This window comes from Plutella xylostella, chromosome 16 (genome assembly GCF_932276165.1).
Source record: "Plutella xylostella chromosome 16, ilPluXylo3.1, whole genome shotgun sequence".
Lineage (NCBI taxonomy): Eukaryota > Metazoa > Arthropoda > Insecta > Lepidoptera > Plutellidae > Plutella > Plutella xylostella.
Window position 1 is genome coordinate 8765325 of NC_063996.1, and position 17901 is coordinate 8783225.

At 39.5% G+C, this 17901-nt stretch overlaps 4 protein-coding genes across 5 annotated transcripts in view; 2 read left to right on the forward strand and 2 right to left on the reverse strand.

The window, feature by feature from the left end:
• The first annotated feature begins 376 nt into the window (after window positions 1–376).
• LOC119693790 (zinc finger SWIM domain-containing protein 1) lies at window positions 377–3411 on the forward strand. Its single transcript, XM_038118278.2, has 2 exons — window positions 377–999; window positions 1217–3411. The coding sequence occupies exons 1-2, from the start codon at window positions 479–481 to the stop codon at window positions 2835–2837; spliced, it is 2142 nt and encodes a 713-aa protein (XP_037974206.2). The 5' UTR covers window positions 377–478; the 3' UTR covers window positions 2838–3411.
• Window positions 3412–3933: 522 nt separating this feature from the next.
• Window positions 3934–8516, reverse strand: LOC105388369. 2 transcript variants are annotated; one of them, XM_048626157.1, is made up of 2 exons: window positions 8269–8516; window positions 3934–4237 (listed from the first exon to the last, which is right to left on the reverse strand). In XM_048626157.1, exons 1-2 carry the CDS (start codon window positions 8446–8448, stop codon window positions 4094–4096), a joined length of 324 nt encoding a protein of 107 aa, XP_048482114.1. In that variant the 5' UTR covers window positions 8449–8516; the 3' UTR covers window positions 3934–4093. The 2 variants fall into 2 exon arrangements, with proteins under 2 accessions (XP_048482114.1, XP_037974209.2); XM_038118281.2 differs by lacking the exon at window positions 3934–4237 and adding an exon at window positions 6034–6308 and having other exon boundaries at window positions 8269–8514.
• Window positions 8517–9880: 1364 nt separating this feature from the next.
• Window positions 9881–10585, forward strand: LOC105388370. The gene is made up of 2 exons (XM_011559266.3): window positions 9881–10130; window positions 10433–10585. Exons 1-2 carry the CDS (start codon window positions 9951–9953, stop codon window positions 10574–10576), a joined length of 324 nt encoding a protein of 107 aa, XP_011557568.1. The 5' UTR covers window positions 9881–9950; the 3' UTR covers window positions 10577–10585.
• A 494-nt stretch (window positions 10586–11079) lies between these two features.
• The window catches only part of LOC105385304 (ubiquitin carboxyl-terminal hydrolase 32), a 39548-nt gene continuing 32726 nt past the window's right edge, over window positions 11080–17901 (reverse strand). Inside the window, exons 26-28 of the mRNA XM_048626193.1 lie at window positions 15297–15482; window positions 14445–14870; window positions 11080–13996 (exon numbers count right to left, since the gene is read on the reverse strand). Of these exons, the coding sequence (XP_048482150.1) occupies window positions 13730–13996; window positions 14445–14870; window positions 15297–15482 (879 nt within the window). The 3' untranslated portion in view covers window positions 11080–13729. The remainder of the gene's footprint in view (window positions 13997–14444; window positions 14871–15296; window positions 15483–17901) is intronic.

Consider the following 17901-nt stretch of genomic DNA (forward strand, 5'->3'; position numbering starts at 1 on the left):
ACCGAATCCAAATTCGATCTTCAACTAAACTCCGCCCATGACGTCATTAACACGACTTCCGTTTTGGAACTAATGTTGCCAACCGAAAATAAATTTTAATCAATGCATATCCGTTCAAAGCAACCTACCGATAGGTTCAAAGCAAATTTCTTGCGGTATTTATAAAATAGTTAAGGAATTGTAAAGAAAGCCTTCATTTAATGGCCCTTTTAAAAATTACGATCTAAAACGTGCTACACGATTGATGATTATTCAAGGAAAGACTGACAGACAGGAGCAATTTTATTGTGTTCTGTGGTGTGCACAGAGTAGGTAATATAGTTTTGTGAGTGGTTGTGTGACAGCCGTGACAGGACAGTCACTGAGCAAATAATCACTACACTACACTACTGACACTGACAGTGATTGCCAAATAAAATCGTCTTTGTTTATTTCCTTCCTCAGTTGTGCTTCTAATCTTCTAAATAAAATAATAAATATGGAAGAATTCTCTTCGTTAGAGGAACTTGACGACTTTATAAGGAACTACGAGTACTCGAACTGTGTCCAATTATGGAAAAGGACCGCCAAGACAATAGAAGGAATGAAAACCGTGTGCCCAATAAAGTGTGAGAACTCTAAGCCAGAACTTAAATATTACCAGATGACTTATGCATGTAAAAAGGGAGGCCGGGCTTTTAAAACAAAAGGCCGGGGGATACGGCAAAGTTATACATATAGGGATAACTGTCCCATGTTTATTAAGTTGGCGTTGAGCGACGATGGCACAAAACTCAAAATTGTTGAAAAGATGGAAAACCATAACCATCCTATAAATAGAGAACTTTTTGAAAGTATGACGAAACAACGTCAAATGAGATTGAAGACTGAAGACAAAAAGGAAGCAATTGAAATGTTAAATATAAATTGCAATATAAAACTTGTCCAGGCCTATCTACAAGAAAAAACGGGAAAACCAATAAAGACAAGTGATCTGAAGAACTTGCAATCTGGTTCCAGGTATGGCTATCTCTATACAATAGGTACCTACACTATTATAGCTACTGCTTAGCTAGAGTAGTTGTTTATTGTCAAGTTTGTAAAGTTTTAAATGCATGTTTATTTTAATTTATTTATTTATGTGATATACTATTAAAAGTATAATTATTATTATCTTCACATACCCCTACATCCTGTGCTACTTATGTACTTACCAGACATATTAAATTTCTTTCAGGTGCTTACAAACTGATATCCGGAATGTGATCAATCTTTTAACACAAGATGATGGAATTGGTCAAATAGCAGTAAATGAAAATGGAGATCTGCTGGGAATCTATCATCAAACCCCATACATGAGAAAGTGTTTTGCTACATATGCAGAATTTTTAGTGTTTGATGCCATTTACAAACTTAAGAACCTGGATATGTCATTATATATCTTGATGTCCATTAACGGCAATGATGAAGGAGAAGTTATAGCAGTATTCTTACTGTCGGATGAATCCAGTGATGTCATCAGACACATGATGAAAACTTTTAAGGAAATAAATCCTGATTGGAAAAATATAAAATTTCTAATGACAGACAAAGATTTTGGAGAGAAGACAGTTTTATGTGACGAATTTCCCGAAGCGTCTCATCAGTTATGTTTATATCATGTATTAAAACATTTCCGCACTGCTATCACAACTGAATCAATGCAAATTAATGCTTTGCAACGAAAACAGATTTTGGAGATATTGCAAAAAATAAAATATTCAAAATCTGAAGCAGAATATGATGAATATTACAAACTACTTATGGACTTGAACATTCCTAAATTAACACAGTACTACAAACAGAACTGGCACAGCAACAGACACGAGTGGGTTAAATGTTTCAAAAGGCAATATACCTTATTTAACAATCATTTAGAATCCTGCCACCAAAAAATTAAAGAGTTATGTGAAAAAAATTCAAACATACAATCATTTTTTGAAAATTTTTTAGTGTTTTTAAATAGTCTCAAACTCAAACGTCGGCAAACTGTTCATCACATGCTTTTAAAGAAAAAGAATACCTCTTTTGAACAGGATTCACCCGAACATTTATATCTGCAACTAGTGACACCATTTGCATTCAATTTGATAAGAGAACATATGAATAACGTAAATGATTATGATGTCTTAAGCGAAAATGCTACACAATTTCAAGTTCAAAACAAGAACTGTGATGAAAATGTAAATACAGTAGAACTAGAAGATGGAAATGTAAAATGCTGTTGTCCATTCAACACAACAACCACATTACCATGTTCACATGTATTTTCTGTATTAAAAACGATGAAAACAAATATTTATGATGAAAGTCTGATACCAGAACGGTTTTTGAGAGCAACTTATGTAAACTGTTATACAGATGAAGGCAAACCTCAAACTTCTGTATGTGACCTGAAATTACTCACAAAAGAGCAATGTTTGGGTACTCATCAAAAATACAGAAAAGCTATTTTAAAATGCCAAAAAATTGCTTCAATAATTTCGCACCTCAATATGGAGGAATTTGAAAATTATTGCGATGAACTGGACACTATTGTAAATCTCTGGAGTGAAAGAAAAAAGACAGTGATTGTAGAGCTAGCGGACTATGAATCGGAAAGTGCAACACAAAGAGAAGATCTTATGCAACATCAGAGTGTAACACAGGTAGAGGAAGCAAAACCGCTTATAGAAGCACTAGTGCAAAATAACATTCAATTGCAAGACCATGTAATAGAGGAGGACCCTCTGAAAATTGACATAAGTTTACCAACAATAGGAAAACGGAGGCAGCGTGCCAAGAGGAGTGATCTTACAGTCAAGCGTAAAAAAACATAAATACTTACCTCAATCTCTCAATGGGAAATTTTCTGACAGCTCATTAAAAAAAACTATATAATAATATAATAATATGGTGTTCGTATACCTTGTTTCACGGGGAAAGAGATCTGACAGGACCCTTATTACATTCGAATAAGGGTAGTTTTTGTTTGTATCAGATGTCTTTCCCCGTGAAATGGGTACAATTATTTTTATTGGTTTCAATAAATGGACTAGCTCTCTTATGAACGTACTATGAACGCCATCTTTAATTTAGTTTATTTAATGTGCTGTCGAAAAATGACTATGGCCCATAATGCTCATTACGGTGAAGGAAATTACCATAAGGAAACCTGCACATCTAGATTATAGATATAATTTCTTTCTGGTACTTTACTTTAGGTACTGATTATTAATTTATAAAAAAATATTATATTTAGTTAAGTACCTACTCATACAAAGTGTTCTTTAATTTGGGTTCTAATGTGATTTTACTAAGGCTGATTAAGTACCTAGTGATTGATTTACTTATGTAATTATTATAGCTGTAGTGCCAAAAAAATATTGCCAGATGAAATGGTTTTTTAATTTACCCATAATTTTTATTTTCACCTTTTGTAATTTTTTTATGTTACCTACAACTATTTTGCGGCGAAACATCGCTGCATAGGTACCTATCAGCGCGCCCGGCACGCCCACAGTTACAATTCAAAGCTACTTAAACCTACATTGCTGAGTATGGGTGCTTACATTAAGAATCGGGTTCCTTGTATCTACCCGTACCGGTAACTTGATTACGTATCGCTCACTGATAGATTTAAAACCGGGAAATGCTCTAGCGCACTCGCAGAAAGATAAAAGCAGGTTACCGGTACGGGTAGATACAGGTAACCATTATCTCTATGTAAGCACCGTATGTATGTATGGCAGAGCAAATAGTATACAAGTAGGTACGTTTCTAAATAGGCAATGTTAAGTTTATACTCAACACTACATATTAAAGTCACGCAAAAAAAAACAAAAATAGCAACGGTTCTTAGGTACTTATATGGTATCTACATAATACCAAAGTACTTAAATAAATAATATTAGTTAGGTAAGTATAAACATCAGCTCAATTAAAATAACAATTTTATTTAGCCTAGTTAACTAAATAGTAAAAATAATTTAAATAATACTTTTTAACCCACTGCTGTTTATTTAGTTACTTAAGTAGTTACCTATTTACATTTACAAATTCGCAATAATTTCAGTCTGTTACACGCATGTCGTCATTAGACGTGGATTTCGACTTTGTAGTCGAGTTTCTCCCCGCGCTCGCCCTTGAGGCGCAGCGTGACGTAGGGGAAGCCGAGCCCGCCCGCCGAGATGGACGGCCGCGCCTTCGAGCCCAGCTGCTGGTCGATGGCGAACACACCCTGTAGATTGACAATCATCTGTTAGTAAGTTGGTAAGTAGTGCGGATAGCCTTAGGCGTTGGGATTTGGGATTGCGTGGCTTAAATATATGACGACTCGTCCTTATCGTCGTCTGGGGTGTCGGCGACAGAGCGGGGCTGGTGTTTGCACCTTCTTCTTATAGTGCCTCTCCATCATTGTAGGTTGGCAGTCAGCTCTTTGCAGCGTTCTCTATTCCTCGCTGTTTTAAATAATTCTTCCACGGTTTTTACACCGGTCCACTCTTTGATGTTGCACAGCCACGTCAATTTTCTCCTTCCAGGCCTTCTCTTTCCTTCCACTTTGCCCATTATTATGGTATGTAGCAGCTGGTATCCCTTATTACGCAAAACGTGTCCTAAGTAGGCTACTTTGCGCTGCTTAATGGTACGCACGAGTTCCACTTGCTTATGCATTCGTTTCAGAACTTTGACATTGGTGACTTTATCGGTCCAACTGATTCGAAGCATGCGTCGGTAACACCACATCTCGAAAGCTTCAAGTTTTTTCTTGCAGTTCTCCTTTATGGTCCATGACTCGCACCCATAAAGGACGATGGGCCACATGTAGCACTTCAGAATCTTGGTACGGAGTTTTATAGAAAGTTGTCGACAACACAGAACTTTTTTCAGATTCATGAATGACGCTCGGGCAATTTCGATACGCACTCGTATTTCAGTAGGTATCACTCCCCCATGAGTCCGTCAGCCATGACCCAAGATACTTGTATTTGTCGACTCTTTCAATGATTTTCGCTCCTATGCGTAAGTCTGTCGTCGTTTTGGGCTCATTCGCGACTACTATAAACTTCGTCTTGGACACATTCATGTTCAACCCAACTCTTCTGCTGCACTCGTAAACTCTGTCTACAATCTGTTCGGGACCTTCTTGGGTGGATGCTAATAGGACAGTATCGTCCGCGTAACGCAGGTTGTTGACCACGCGCCCGTTGACGACGACTCCTGCTTCCACGTCTTCCAGTGCTTCTCGTATGATTGTTTCGGAGTATAGATTGAAGAGCAACGGGGACAAGATGCATCCTTGACGGACACCTCGTTGAATACCAACGGCACCTGTTTCCTCTCCATCCACCAATACCGTTGCTGATTGCCTACTCATACAAAGTGTTCTTTAATTTGGGTTCTAATGTGATTGTACTAAGGCTGATTAAGTACCTAGTGATTGATTTACTTATGTAATTATTATAACTGTAGTGCCAAAAAAATATTGTCAAATGAAATGGTTTTTTAATTTACCCATAATTTTTATTTACACCTTTTGTAATTTTTTTATGTTACCTACAACTATTTTGCGGCGAAACATCGCTGCATAGGTACCTACCAGCGCGCCCGGCACGCGCACAGTTACAATTCAAAGCTACTTAAACCTACATTGCTGAGTATGGGTGCTTACATGAAGAATCGGGTTCCCTGTATCTACCCGTACCGGTAACTTGTTAAAACCGGGAAATGCTCTAGCATATAGCAGGGATTATTTTAGCGCACTCGCAGATAGATAAAAGCAGGTTACCGGCATGGGTACAGTATACAGGTAACCAGTATCTCTATGAAAGCACCCTATGTATGTATGGCAGAGTAAATAGGTAACTTGTAGGTAAATTTTATTAGTTAATATTATTAGTGCGAGTATTAAGACTGAACACTACAGATTAAAGTCACGCAAAAAAACAAAAATAGCAAATAAATAAGTTCTTAGGTACTATCTACATAATACTAAAGTAAATAAATAATATTAGGTAGGTAAGTATAAACATCAGCTCAATTAAAATAACAATTTTATTTAGCCTAGTTCACTAAATAGTAAAAATAATTTAAATAATACTTTTTAATCCAATGTTAAGTTATTTACAAATTCGCAATAATTTCAGTCTGTTACACGCATGTCGTCATTAGACGTGGATTTCGACTTTGTAGTCGAGTTTCTCCCCGCGCTCGCCCTTGAGGCGCAGCGTGACGTAGGGGAAGCCGAGCCCGCCCGCCGAGATGGACGGACGCGCCTTCGAGCCCAGCTGCTGGTCGATGGCGAACACACCCTGTAGGGTACACATCATCTGTTAGGTAGTTAGTAGATAAGTGTGGAATTCCTTACAGGTTGAGGACCCATAGGTGCGTTGCGCCAAAATATATGGAGCCTCGCCCTTTATGCTCTGGCGTTTGTTGCCGTGTAAAAAAGCTTTGAATAGGTAATCAGGGTGTCCACTCAGAATGCTCAAAAAAATTCCCTGACTTTTCCCTGACTTTCCCTGACCGTTTCAGAAAATTTCCCTGACCAAATATCAAAATATAAACCTAATTTAAGTAATTTGAAGACAAAATCTTGATTTCAAAGTTTTGCATTCATTTGTTTGACACTTATTAAAACTTGACTGCGTAAAATATATATACAGGGTCGGCAAAAATGGTTTGTTAACAGCGAAGTATAGCACTTAATACACAATAACGTCGTTCTACTTCTAAATATTATCCAATCTCCATCATTTTTTGGATATTAACTACACAATAAATTACTAGGTTTATAGTTTTTTTCTCTAAATTTGCTATAGATTCAAACTTATAGGCACCTCAAGCAACGCTATTTTTGTGATCAAAACTGCGCCGAATCACGCCGTTGTTAATCAAAAACAATGTATTTTTTTAAAGGCGAAACTTACAACTCTAGAATATAATGTTATGCTGAAACGATTGACATTGATTGAAAAGAATTGATGATATTTACTGGGTGAATAACGATTTCCCCTGAAATTTTATCAAGAAAAGTACCTATGTTAATCACGATCTGCATTTATCTCTATAGCACCCGAACCCTGGGGCATGAGTGCACAAACGATAGCAAATGTTTTCCTAAATAGCAATTTCTTGAGGTTCCCTATTAAGCCTTAGGAGGTCATTCTAAACAACTTTTGTTGTGTGAGTATTGAAAATTTCCGAAAAACAACAAACAAAACATCCTCATGCGCCTTGCAGCTTCCTTAGTCCAAGTTGCTATAATGCCTAGTTTAATAGTCTGACCAAAATTAGACTGATTACCAAAAAAGTAGAAATTGAAACCGAAATAGAAATTGAAACAGAACCATTTATAGTTTGTTTTGCTCTGCTAAATTAGTAAAAAAATAGATTATTGATTAATAGATGCAGCGCGGAAGCAGCGTATGCGATCTCGCTGACGTATAAAATAATTAGCAAATTGAGAACCTCCTCCTTTTTTCAAAGTCAGTTACTGAGCGCGGCTGCAGCGCGTCTGCACCTACAAAATAACGTTATTTTTTTATCACAAACTTCTTAAAGTGTTTAAACTAAATTTGTTTTGAATGGTGAGATGAGTCACCCCCTTTTGCATCAACCTGTATATACGGGACATAATTTTACCAGATGAGTCTGGGATCTAGCAAATTTTTTAGAATTCTTACTTTTTTCCATCTATTATATTTTATTAAATCACGAAGATATAAAAAACTTAATTTTCTAAGTAATTATTATATAATAGTAAGGATCAGTCAAAGATATTCCATAACTAAACGAGATTTTATTTTATGACTTATGTATTTCACGTAAAAAAGAAGTATTACTAGTAAAGGAAATCACTTTAAATTTTTCTAGAAAAGGTCATTTTTCCCTGACTTTCCAGGTGCCCCATCAATTTCACTGACTTTCCCTGACCACCTAGAGCTTCCCTGACTTTTCCCTGACTTTCCCTGACTTTCCAGATAGTGGACACCCTGGTAATAGAGGACTGTAATAGGATGTTATCGACTACACGTAAAATTTTGATGATACTTACGTCGTCTTATTAGGCAATAATTTGATCCGTACTGAAGAATGGGCGTAAAAAGCAGGTGGTTGGGTTGGTCGTAGGTAAGTATGTTTACATCCGTCCAATAGATTAATATACCTATAGTACCTATGATGATGATGATGATGACTACATTCGGAAGTTAGCGCTACGTAGGTATTTGTTCGCTAATCGCTTCTAACTAATAGTTAAGTAGTAATTACCCTGATGGGCTGGTTGTTGGGGTTGCTCCAGGAGACGGTCTTCTCCCGCACGGTGAGCGGGATCCAGGCGAGCTGTACGTGTTCGGAGTAGGCCACCCGGCCGCGGCTCCCCACGCTCAGGTCGTAGGCCTGCGCCGCCATCGCTGCCAGCGAGATCAGGAGTAGAGCACGGAACAACATGGTGGAGGTAGTTATGGAGTAGGGAAGTGTGGTGAACTAGTGAAGCTATTGACTTGTTGTGACGATATGGAGGCAATGTACTGTTTATATATTAAGCGGCTACTTATCTAATTTTAATAAATCGGATGCTATCTAAAGATTAAGCGCGAATAATTGGAAATGGGTATTATAAGTTGGTTACTTTGATTATTTCCATTTTGATAGTCTTTAGTTCCTTCTCTGATTCGCAAAATCTTTGATTAGGGAAAACCCTTGTTATCTTGGATCAGTATCGAATTCGTACAATGAGTAATGTATCATCCCTGGTCCTATCCTCACAGCCACAAACACTTACTAGCTCTTGTGTCTGACACCACACAATCCAAGTAGAGGCAACATCTTGGAAAATGGAGTCTAGCAAGACTGGCAAAAAGTAATCCCTTTCAACTGCATTCATGCCGCTCTCTGAGAGCCTCCCGCTGGACATAGGTAACTTGATTTGCGCGACCTGGAGGTCCTTTAACATACAGCAATCCAAAGGTCGTCGGAGTGAGGACCAGATGGCCAGGTGGGGATATTTCTATCTATCGTGGCGAGCTGAGTTTCCGCCTTTAGCCTCTAAGGTGGGTCACTATGCGTGAAATACCTGCCTATGGGGTGACTAGCTATTAAGCTACTCAAGCTCACGCCAGAAAGCAAGCCTAGACGACCTAGAGGTTACTCCTGCACGCGGGGGAAGCTCATGTCCGCTAGTGATGGTGCAGTATCTGATGCCTCATTTGTGGAACGTTTTAGTTATCTATCGACGGTCGAATGGCGTAGTGGTTAGTAGCCCTGACTGCTATGCCGAAGGTCCCGGGTTCGATTCCCGGCTGGGGCAGATATTTGTTTAACAACAGATATTTGTACTCGGGTCTTGGGTGTTGATATTTATATTTAGTATCTATCTATCTATGTATTTGTGTAGGTATATCAGCTGTCCGACACCCATAACACAGGTTCTGCCTAGCTTGGGGTCGGATGGCCGTGTGTGAGATGTCCCCACATATTTATTATTTTTATTATTTACCTATTTAGCAACTTTGTTATCATGTAAGTCATGTCATAACTATTGTTATCGTGTATCGTCACCACGGGGTGGACAAAAAGGGATAGCTCCGAATTCCTTGCATGTTTGTAGGAAAAAGTCTACAATTAAAAGATTTGAAATTCTGATAAGTTAATTTAAAAGAAAATTTAATTAATTACGTATTCATGTAAAATTCGGAGAAAAGTTAACAATCTTATCAGCATTAGGTGTCGGCTAAATGTAGATTAAAAACAACAACAAATAAATTCTGAGTAACCCAGTACTTTACCTCTGCGATCCTTATCAAATTCGTCAAATCATTGTCGCTTTTATCTTGTACCTAATTATCAATAGATATGGAGTATAATAAAAAGATCCTCCAGAGCAGAGTATCGTCATAACACAACTCTCAAGTGTTTAGAACAGCTTGAAACCTACCCATCTCTTCTTCACCATGTTGTTCCGTGCTCTACTCCTGATCTCTCTGGCGGCGATGGCGGCGCAGGCCTACGACCTGAGCGTGGGGAGCCGCGGCCGGGTGGCCTACTCCGAGAACGTGTCGCTCGCCAAGATCCCGCTCACCGTGCGGGAGAAGACCGTCTCCTGGAGCAGCCCCAACAACCAGCCCATCAGGGTGAGTCCATTTTATAAGTACTTACCTGCTTAACAATGGCCTCCAATAATTGGAATGGGGGGAATTGGAGTCCAATTCCCCCCATCACCCTCAAGTCTTACGCTCTAATCGGTGCCTTTTGTTTACAATATTTATCGTCTATTGAGTGGTGCATCACGATTTACAGTGACTAACAAAACAGACCCAAGACTAAAATACCTACTACCGGATAGCTAGGTATTCTATATATTACATATATATAGTTAAGGAGGTACTTCGCAACTACTCATCAAGTTACTAACATATGACTGTGTAACCTACAGGGTGTGTTCGCCATCGACCAGCAGCTGGGCTCGAAGGCGCGGCCGTCCATCTCGGCGGGCGGGCTCGGCTTCCCCTACGTCACGCTGCGCCTCAAGGGCGAGCGCGGGGAGAAACTCGCCTACAAAGTCGAAGTCCACGTCTAAACGTCACACGCACTCTAACATAAAAAATTTGCCTATCGGATTTACAAACGGAACGTGATATGATTCAAGCTGAATAAATATATTTTTTAAATTAATTTGATTTTGTTTTGTTTTTTACCAATGTTTGTATCTATAATACCATGTAGGTATCTCTATCTCTGATCGTTTTTTGTCTGAAAAGGCCAGCAGCGCGGGCGGTATTGGAGCGGAGGATAGTGCGCAAATCGCTCAACTGCCCGCACCATCCGTCCGTCCTCTGGAGTCGAGGACAGCTTCATACGGCAAATACGTAATACTGCATACGGCTAAATGCTTAGATTAACAATATCTTTTCCAAATTTTCAGATCAAAACCAGATTAGAAATAAATCTCACCTCACCTTACCTAACTGTTTCACACCCGGAAGCTTTCAAACGGAAGTTATGTTTCTAATGTTTCTTTTTCAAGTGACAGCTAGTTATGCTGTAGTTAAACCTTACATGCTAAAATAAGAAAAACCAAAGCTGGATTTTTTGCACATGTATTTTATTTTATACGTATACGAATATAACAAGAGACCAGTAAGTATAATTTATTGTAAGAATTAAATAAATACATGAAAGAGTAACAATTAAATCATATATAATTAATTGCACGAATACTTCAATATACATACAGCAGCTATTCATTATACAAGTCAGAATAGCATTTAACACATTATTTAAATAAAGTAACTAAAGATCAACTTTATAGATTTTATTCTACATTCTAGAAATATAGTAGATAGGTGTGTTCCGTGCAAAACTGTGACCAAAAATAAATTTTCAACATTATTAACCAATAATCAACTTTAGCTTTGGCATGGAATAGTTTGACGAGAAACAATGTTCATGGCACACGCAGCCTGTATAGCTAGACGACACTAATCAACGTACGTACAACATGATACAAAATATAATAGGTACCTATATACAAAATAATAGAAAATATACACTGTGGCTACAGCATTGGGAAAGCGCTGCCTCCATATAGAACCTGGCAGAAATAATATCTATGAATATATTACTTATGTGAAACTTACACACTTTCACAGTTGCCTTGTATGTAAGTAAATCAGTAAAGATATCATACAAAATATTATGATTCGATTCCATCTGAAGTAAGAATTTAATTCAAAGTAAATTTAGTTACGCTATTCTTCTCCTGGCGTTCACTAAATTGAACAATCATAAATCGTGTGTGAAATAAAATCGATAGTGTTTTTTTCATCATCATCAACAGAAATACTTATTCACACTACACAATTTTTACTAAAGCTGTGATTATTATTCTAACAATAAATTTGAGCCCATTCAGAAAATAAAGCCCGCTTTGTCCAATAACGTAAAATTTTAAAAGTACCTACTTACTAAAATGTTTTATATTAAAAAAAAATCTTATTCATAAAACTTATAGTCGTGTGCAAGTTTACAAATGAAAAAACTTTAAAGTAGTATGACTTTTTGATCTTTCTGATATATTTTATGTATGAATACGAGAGTTAACAGAATGAATATGAAACAGAAACAATAAGATTTTAATGATTAAATTAACTACTCGTACTATAAAATTATGTTACCTATATGCTGAATATATTAACTATTTATTAAATATAATAATAAAAGATCATGAGTAAAATTTTTATAGCACATCACATCAAGTATCATACTTCACGTCAGTCTCCATTACAATAGTTATATCTTATTATTCTTTAATATAAAATAAATGTTACTATGGTCTATTTATTTTAACAAACGAGTACTGAAATGTTTTTTACTGCGTTGTTATTGGTCCGAACAAAAGAACAAAAGCGTTAGCCCCGCCCTTACAATTACCCATCTCACTCTGTCACTATCGGAAATGTGCTAAAGACATACATAATCAGTACTCGTTTGTTAAATAAATATACTATACTACTTTTGGTGCTATTACTTAACACTCATTTGCTTCTTCAAGTAGATAAGCAGCCAGTGCATCTAGTGCAGCAGTGTTCACCAAAAATTATACTTAGGCCTTTACTGGCAATTCAATTTCATCATCATTCGAAATTCAGTTTGTGTGTATAATGGTAGTTACTGTCCTTTTTGTGTTCAAAAATTTAAAAGGCACTAATGATTCCAATGATTTGTTTAGAGTACAATTTGTACTTAAAAAGTAAGGGTGCCATTTTAAACCCAATAACAGAAGATAAATTATAATTTAGTGTCACCGAAATAAAATTGAGTTTGGCTTGAAAATAAAATATAAATGTCTTGATTGTAAAAAAAACGCACTGAATATTAAGTACGCCTTTGTCAAGAATAATATCACTCAAAATTTTGTAACCCATTTATCAACAACATGGCAGTACAGAAATATACTGTATATTAAGTAATATGAGCTATAATATACACTTACTGCAAATTCTATTTATATTTACATATTATACTGTCTCACTTTTAAAAGCCTTTAACAAAGGAATGCAATATTACACTACTATAACAATTAAAGCAACAATTTCTAACAAAAACCCTCTTTAGGCATTTTATTCATGACTTCAAGCTTTTCAACAATAATTTAAATTACAGTATTTGGGAATGTCATAAAAATTGGACACTGAATGCAAATTATTTGGTAAGTATTGAGAGTTAAAAGATATGGGATCCTTTTGACCGTATCTATTCGTATAGGCCTCATAATGTCCTTAGATACAAAATATCTTTGTACCTACCAATTTCTCCAATCATTTGAAAAAGACAGGCAATTCTTTCACTCTATATAAAGTGAAATTTTTACTGTTTATCTACACACTGGTATCCTATTGTGACTCACTCTGCAAACGTCTTTATCAGCCTTGCTTCATCGCATTACTTTTAAACCATTTACAAAAATATTTATATATCACTATCCAGTCGTAATTTGTTCAGTTGCCAATATCACAAGCAATACCTTCTTCACCTACCAACCAATACCCAACTAACCCGTAATGTTCACAACTCAAAAATATCTCTGTCCACTCACCATAACCCTGTAGCTTCACAAACAGACTAGTCCTTACTCCTGCCCACAAGTCACATCATCACGACCCATTAAGTCCCCACTACCAGGGCACGGGTCTTTAGGCCTGGTCCACCACTGGCCTAGTTACTGGCCAAGTCACATGACACTGCACATTTTCTTCAAATCGCTATCCTCCGGATCCAGCAACTCTGGGTCACTCACAGGCTGTTTCCCGGTCACATCAGGCAGGTACCTATCAGGGTCCAGGCCCTGGCGCTCGTAAAACAGCAGATAAGCGGTGGCAGGGTCGATGTGCGGCGCGGGCAGCTCCCGGCACGACGAGTCGTTGTAGCAGAGCCACGCGCCGGACGGGTTGCGCGCGTACGCCACGTAGTGCCCGCCTGATAGCTGGCCTGAGTGCGACTGGGGAGGGAATAGTGTGTTAGGTAAAACTAGGTATAGGGGTGTTGCATAAGTGGTATACAAAGCCGGAAGGGGGTGAGTCAGGGGGTCTTTATGAACAACTTTTGTTCTACGTGTTTTAAGGGAAAAAAGACTGTATAAAGGAGAGCTCAGAGACAGAGTCATTATAAATGAAAAAGGTGGACGGATTCATGCTATCTCGCTCTATCTCAATTTAACCATAGGGCTGTGAATTCGAGCGCCGGAGGTACATCGTAAAGATCAAGATCAGGCAAACGTAGCGTGGGACGCTATGTAGCCTGCTGCCACGACAAACTTAGACAGGCTAGCCGCTGGATGAGGCGAGAGTATTGTAGTGCTCGGGAGAGCGGCATATGTCTAACAGTGGACGATAACTGATAAAAAAGATCTTATATAGCATATTTAACTAACACAATCAACAACTCACCACAACAGCATACAGCCTATACTTGAGGTCGAAGGCATCCTGTCCCTTCAGCAGATGGTGTTGGTGGTAGTCGATGAGGTTGTCGTCCATCACGGGCGTGGTCACGAGGCTGCTCGACTCTAGCCTCTTCCTCGCTCGTGTCTCCATCGGATCGCGCTGTCTCTTTTCTCTCGGCTTGACGTGGTTGTCTTTGACGTCTTGCTTGTCACCGTCTCGCTCTGCCTCGTCGTCTGTCTCGCTCTCGCTGATGGGGTCCTCGTGGAAAGTTGAGGTTCGTTTCAGCAGCTCCTTGTGTCTGAGGATGGTCTCTTGAGGCACGGAGGCGAGGTAGGCCGTCGGGTCGAAGTCTTCGAACGGGAAGTTGACTACCTTTTGGGATTTGATCCATTTGTTGTTGACGTATTGGAAACGCTTCAGGTGGACTATCTGTGAAGCGTTACATTGAGACATGAAAACACAATTTGTATGATAAATATAATTATGTCTAAAGCTAAATATAAGCAAGACAACTGTGTAACCGATTCAACGAGAAAGTTAACTTTATAGCTGTCAAAACTAAGATATTATTTGCAAATCTCGTCTTTCTTGACATCCATATTTAGTAGCTAAGTGCTCTAGGGTGCTACTGACCCTTCCATCAGTGCAGTGTGAGATTTGAATTTGTTTTATGATGTATTTTCATATTTTCCATGTGTCTGTTAGGTCAGTAATAATGATGTCAAGTGGATTACTAGTACTAGTAATGGCTAGGCTTGCATCAAGTAGATTTAAATTGATCTAATATTAGCTGCATGTCAGCCTTTGAGTGGTCTTTTTGTGTGAATCAAGCTAGGTGTAGTGTAGTATAATTACCAATATAGGCGGCAACCGCCATATCTGCAGCTTCTTCGTCGCCGGCTGGGCGCTCCGACACCCATCACAGTGGTAGGGCTGCTCCAGCCGCTCCTCCGCGGTGAAGGCGGACAGGCAGTGGTCCAGGTCGATGGGCCGCGCCGCCTCCGCCGCCACCGAGCGCACCGACGAGTGCTCTATGTACGCCTGGTACATGACACAAGGAGACAGCTCAGTTTATAGGCAAATGTACGAGTTTTTACAGACTTTAAAGGGATCATTGTGGAAGCGACGCGTGCTTTATGCGCTCCTGGTACTGACGACATGGAAAATCTCAGAATTTCGACACATAATAAAGGCATGGCTATGGAAGCGACGTGTGCTTTATGCGCTCTTGGTACTAAAGACACAGGAAACCTCAGGTTTTACGGCGAAATGGTTATTTTTGCATACATTATAACGGCATGGTTATGGAAGCGACGAACGCTGTAGTACCTGGAAACCTTATTTGAATAATTTACATAATATGGGAAACAATATACGGTGCTGCCCTTCCTATAGAAGCTTTAGTAAGTAGTGTCTACGGTGTACTAAAGGGCCGAAGCCCCGGCGCAGTGGTGGCGCTGCCCCAGGGCTCCTCCGCGGTGAAGGCGGACAGGCAGTGGTCCAGGTCGATGGGCCGCGCCGCCTCCGCCGCCACCGAGCGCACCGACGAGTGCTCTATGTACGCCTGGTACCCGACACGAGAAAACAGCTCAGTTTATGGGCAAATGTACGGGTTTTTAGAGACTTTAAAGTGATGATTGTGGAAGCGACGCGTCCTTTATGCGCTCCTGGTACCAACGACAAAGCATATCTAGTAATTTTGACACATAATAACGGCATGGTTATGAAAGCGCCGCGTACTTTATGTGCTCCTGGTACTAAAGACACAGGAAACCTTAGGTTTTACGGCTAAATTGTAGTTTTCATATATTATAACGGCATGGCTATGGCGTGCGCCTTATACCTGTATACCATATTTGAGTATTTAATCAGTATGGAAGACCGTATTCGGTGCAGGATAGATACCAGTGGCGACTTCTTGTGCCTGAGGGCAACATCCACTTCGGGTCGCTGAGCCAGCAGAGTAAGGAAGGAAGTTGTCTCAGTACCTTCTCCCGGGTGGTCTGGAAGCACAGGTGCAGCGCGGTGGAATCTGGGACTCCACCGCGCTGGTGGAGTCCCAGATCTCTACTCGGCAGATGTAACAAGGGTATTACAGAGAGTATTAGACAGAAGGTACTCTAGCTAACTCGGTACCTTCTTCCTGGTGGTCTAGAGTAATAGACACCAGAAGCTCTAGTTCACACAGTACCTTCTCCCGGGTGGTCTGGTAGCGCGGTGGGGTCCCAGACTCAGTAACAAGGTTATTACTGACAGTATTACACATTAGAAGCTCTAGCTCACACAGTACCTTCTCCCGGGTGGTCTGGTAGCGCAGATGCAGCGCGGTGGGGTCCCAGATCTTTACTCGGTAGGGGTAACAAACAGTATTAGACAGTAGATGCTCTAGCTAACACCGTACCTTCTCCCTGGTGGTCTAGACAGTATTAGACAGTAGATGCTGTAGTTCACACGTTCGGTACCTTCTCCCTGGTGGTGTGATCCAAGATCGGCCTCCCCAAGATACTGACTCGCCATTCTACTTGGTAGGTATAACAAGGGTAGAGAGTAGGTGGACAAGCTAACTCGGTACCTTCTCCCGGGTGGTCTGGTAGCGCGGTGGGGTCCCAGATCTCTACTCGGTAGGTGCAACAAGTATATTAGACAGTAGATGCTCTAGTTCACTCGGTACGAGGGCTACACCGAAAAGATCGGGAATAGAATACTTAGAAATAAATTAGAGTGAAACCTTTTTGGTGTATCAAATGTAGTGTTTTTTCAAACATAATTCCATTTTCGAATTTAAAAAAAAGTAAAAAATAAAAGAGTATTGACCATTTGAATTTGACAAGTCGGTGTAAAAAATGGAGCTTACGCGGGAACATTTCCGTGCAATAATTTTTCACAACTTTCGTCGAGGTTTATCTCAAGAACAATGTCTCGCCGAGCTTGTTTCTATTTATAAACTTGAAGCACCAAGTAAAACGACTATATATCGTTGGTATTCTGAGTTTCGCCGTGTCCGTTCCTCTCTTACCACAGTCCCTTCTACTGGTCGGCCAAAAACAGCGGTAACACAAGATAACATCGATGCTGTACGCCAGTTAATAAAAGAAGATAGACATGTGACATACGAGCAGATTCGGGCTTCTCTCAGCATTGGTATGACAGCCATTCAAACCATTTTACATGAAGAACTGGGTGTCAAGAAGTTAGTTTCGCGCTGGGTGCCCCACCGTTTGACCGAGGAACAAAAGTCGGCTCGTGTTAATTGGTGTCGATCTGCTCTGCAACGGTTCAATGGAGGCAGTTCAAATGCTGTCTACAATATCGTCTCTGGTGATGAATCGTGGATTTATTCATATGAGCCCGAAAGAAAACATCAATCGGCAGTTTGGGTCTTCGAAGGTGAGGTCAAGCCAACAAAAGTTATTCGCTCACGCAGCGTGTCGAAAAAAATGGTCGCTTCGTTTGTATCGAA

Bases quoted from the DNA above. Each gene is read 5' to 3' on its own strand.
- LOC119693790 (XM_038118278.2), top strand. From the start codon at position 479: ATGGAAGAATTCTCTTCGTTAGAGGAACTTGACGACTTTATAAGGAAC. The intron at 1,000-1,216 runs GTATGGCTATCT...AATTTCTTTCAG, and splicing joins AACTTGCAATCTGGTTCCAG to GTGCTTACAAACTGATATCC.
- LOC105388369 (XM_048626157.1), bottom strand. From the start codon at position 8,448: ATGTTGTTCCGTGCTCTACTCCTGATCTCGCTGGCAGCGATGGCGGCG. The intron at 4,238-8,268 runs GTAATTACTACT...GTCAATCTACAG, and splicing joins CCAACAACCAGCCCATCAGG to GGTGTGTTCGCCATCGACCA.
- LOC105388370 (XM_011559266.3), top strand. From the start codon at position 9,951: ATGTTGTTCCGTGCTCTACTCCTGATCTCTCTGGCGGCGATGGCGGCG. The intron at 10,131-10,432 runs GTGAGTCCATTT...TGTAACCTACAG, and splicing joins CCAACAACCAGCCCATCAGG to GGTGTGTTCGCCATCGACCA.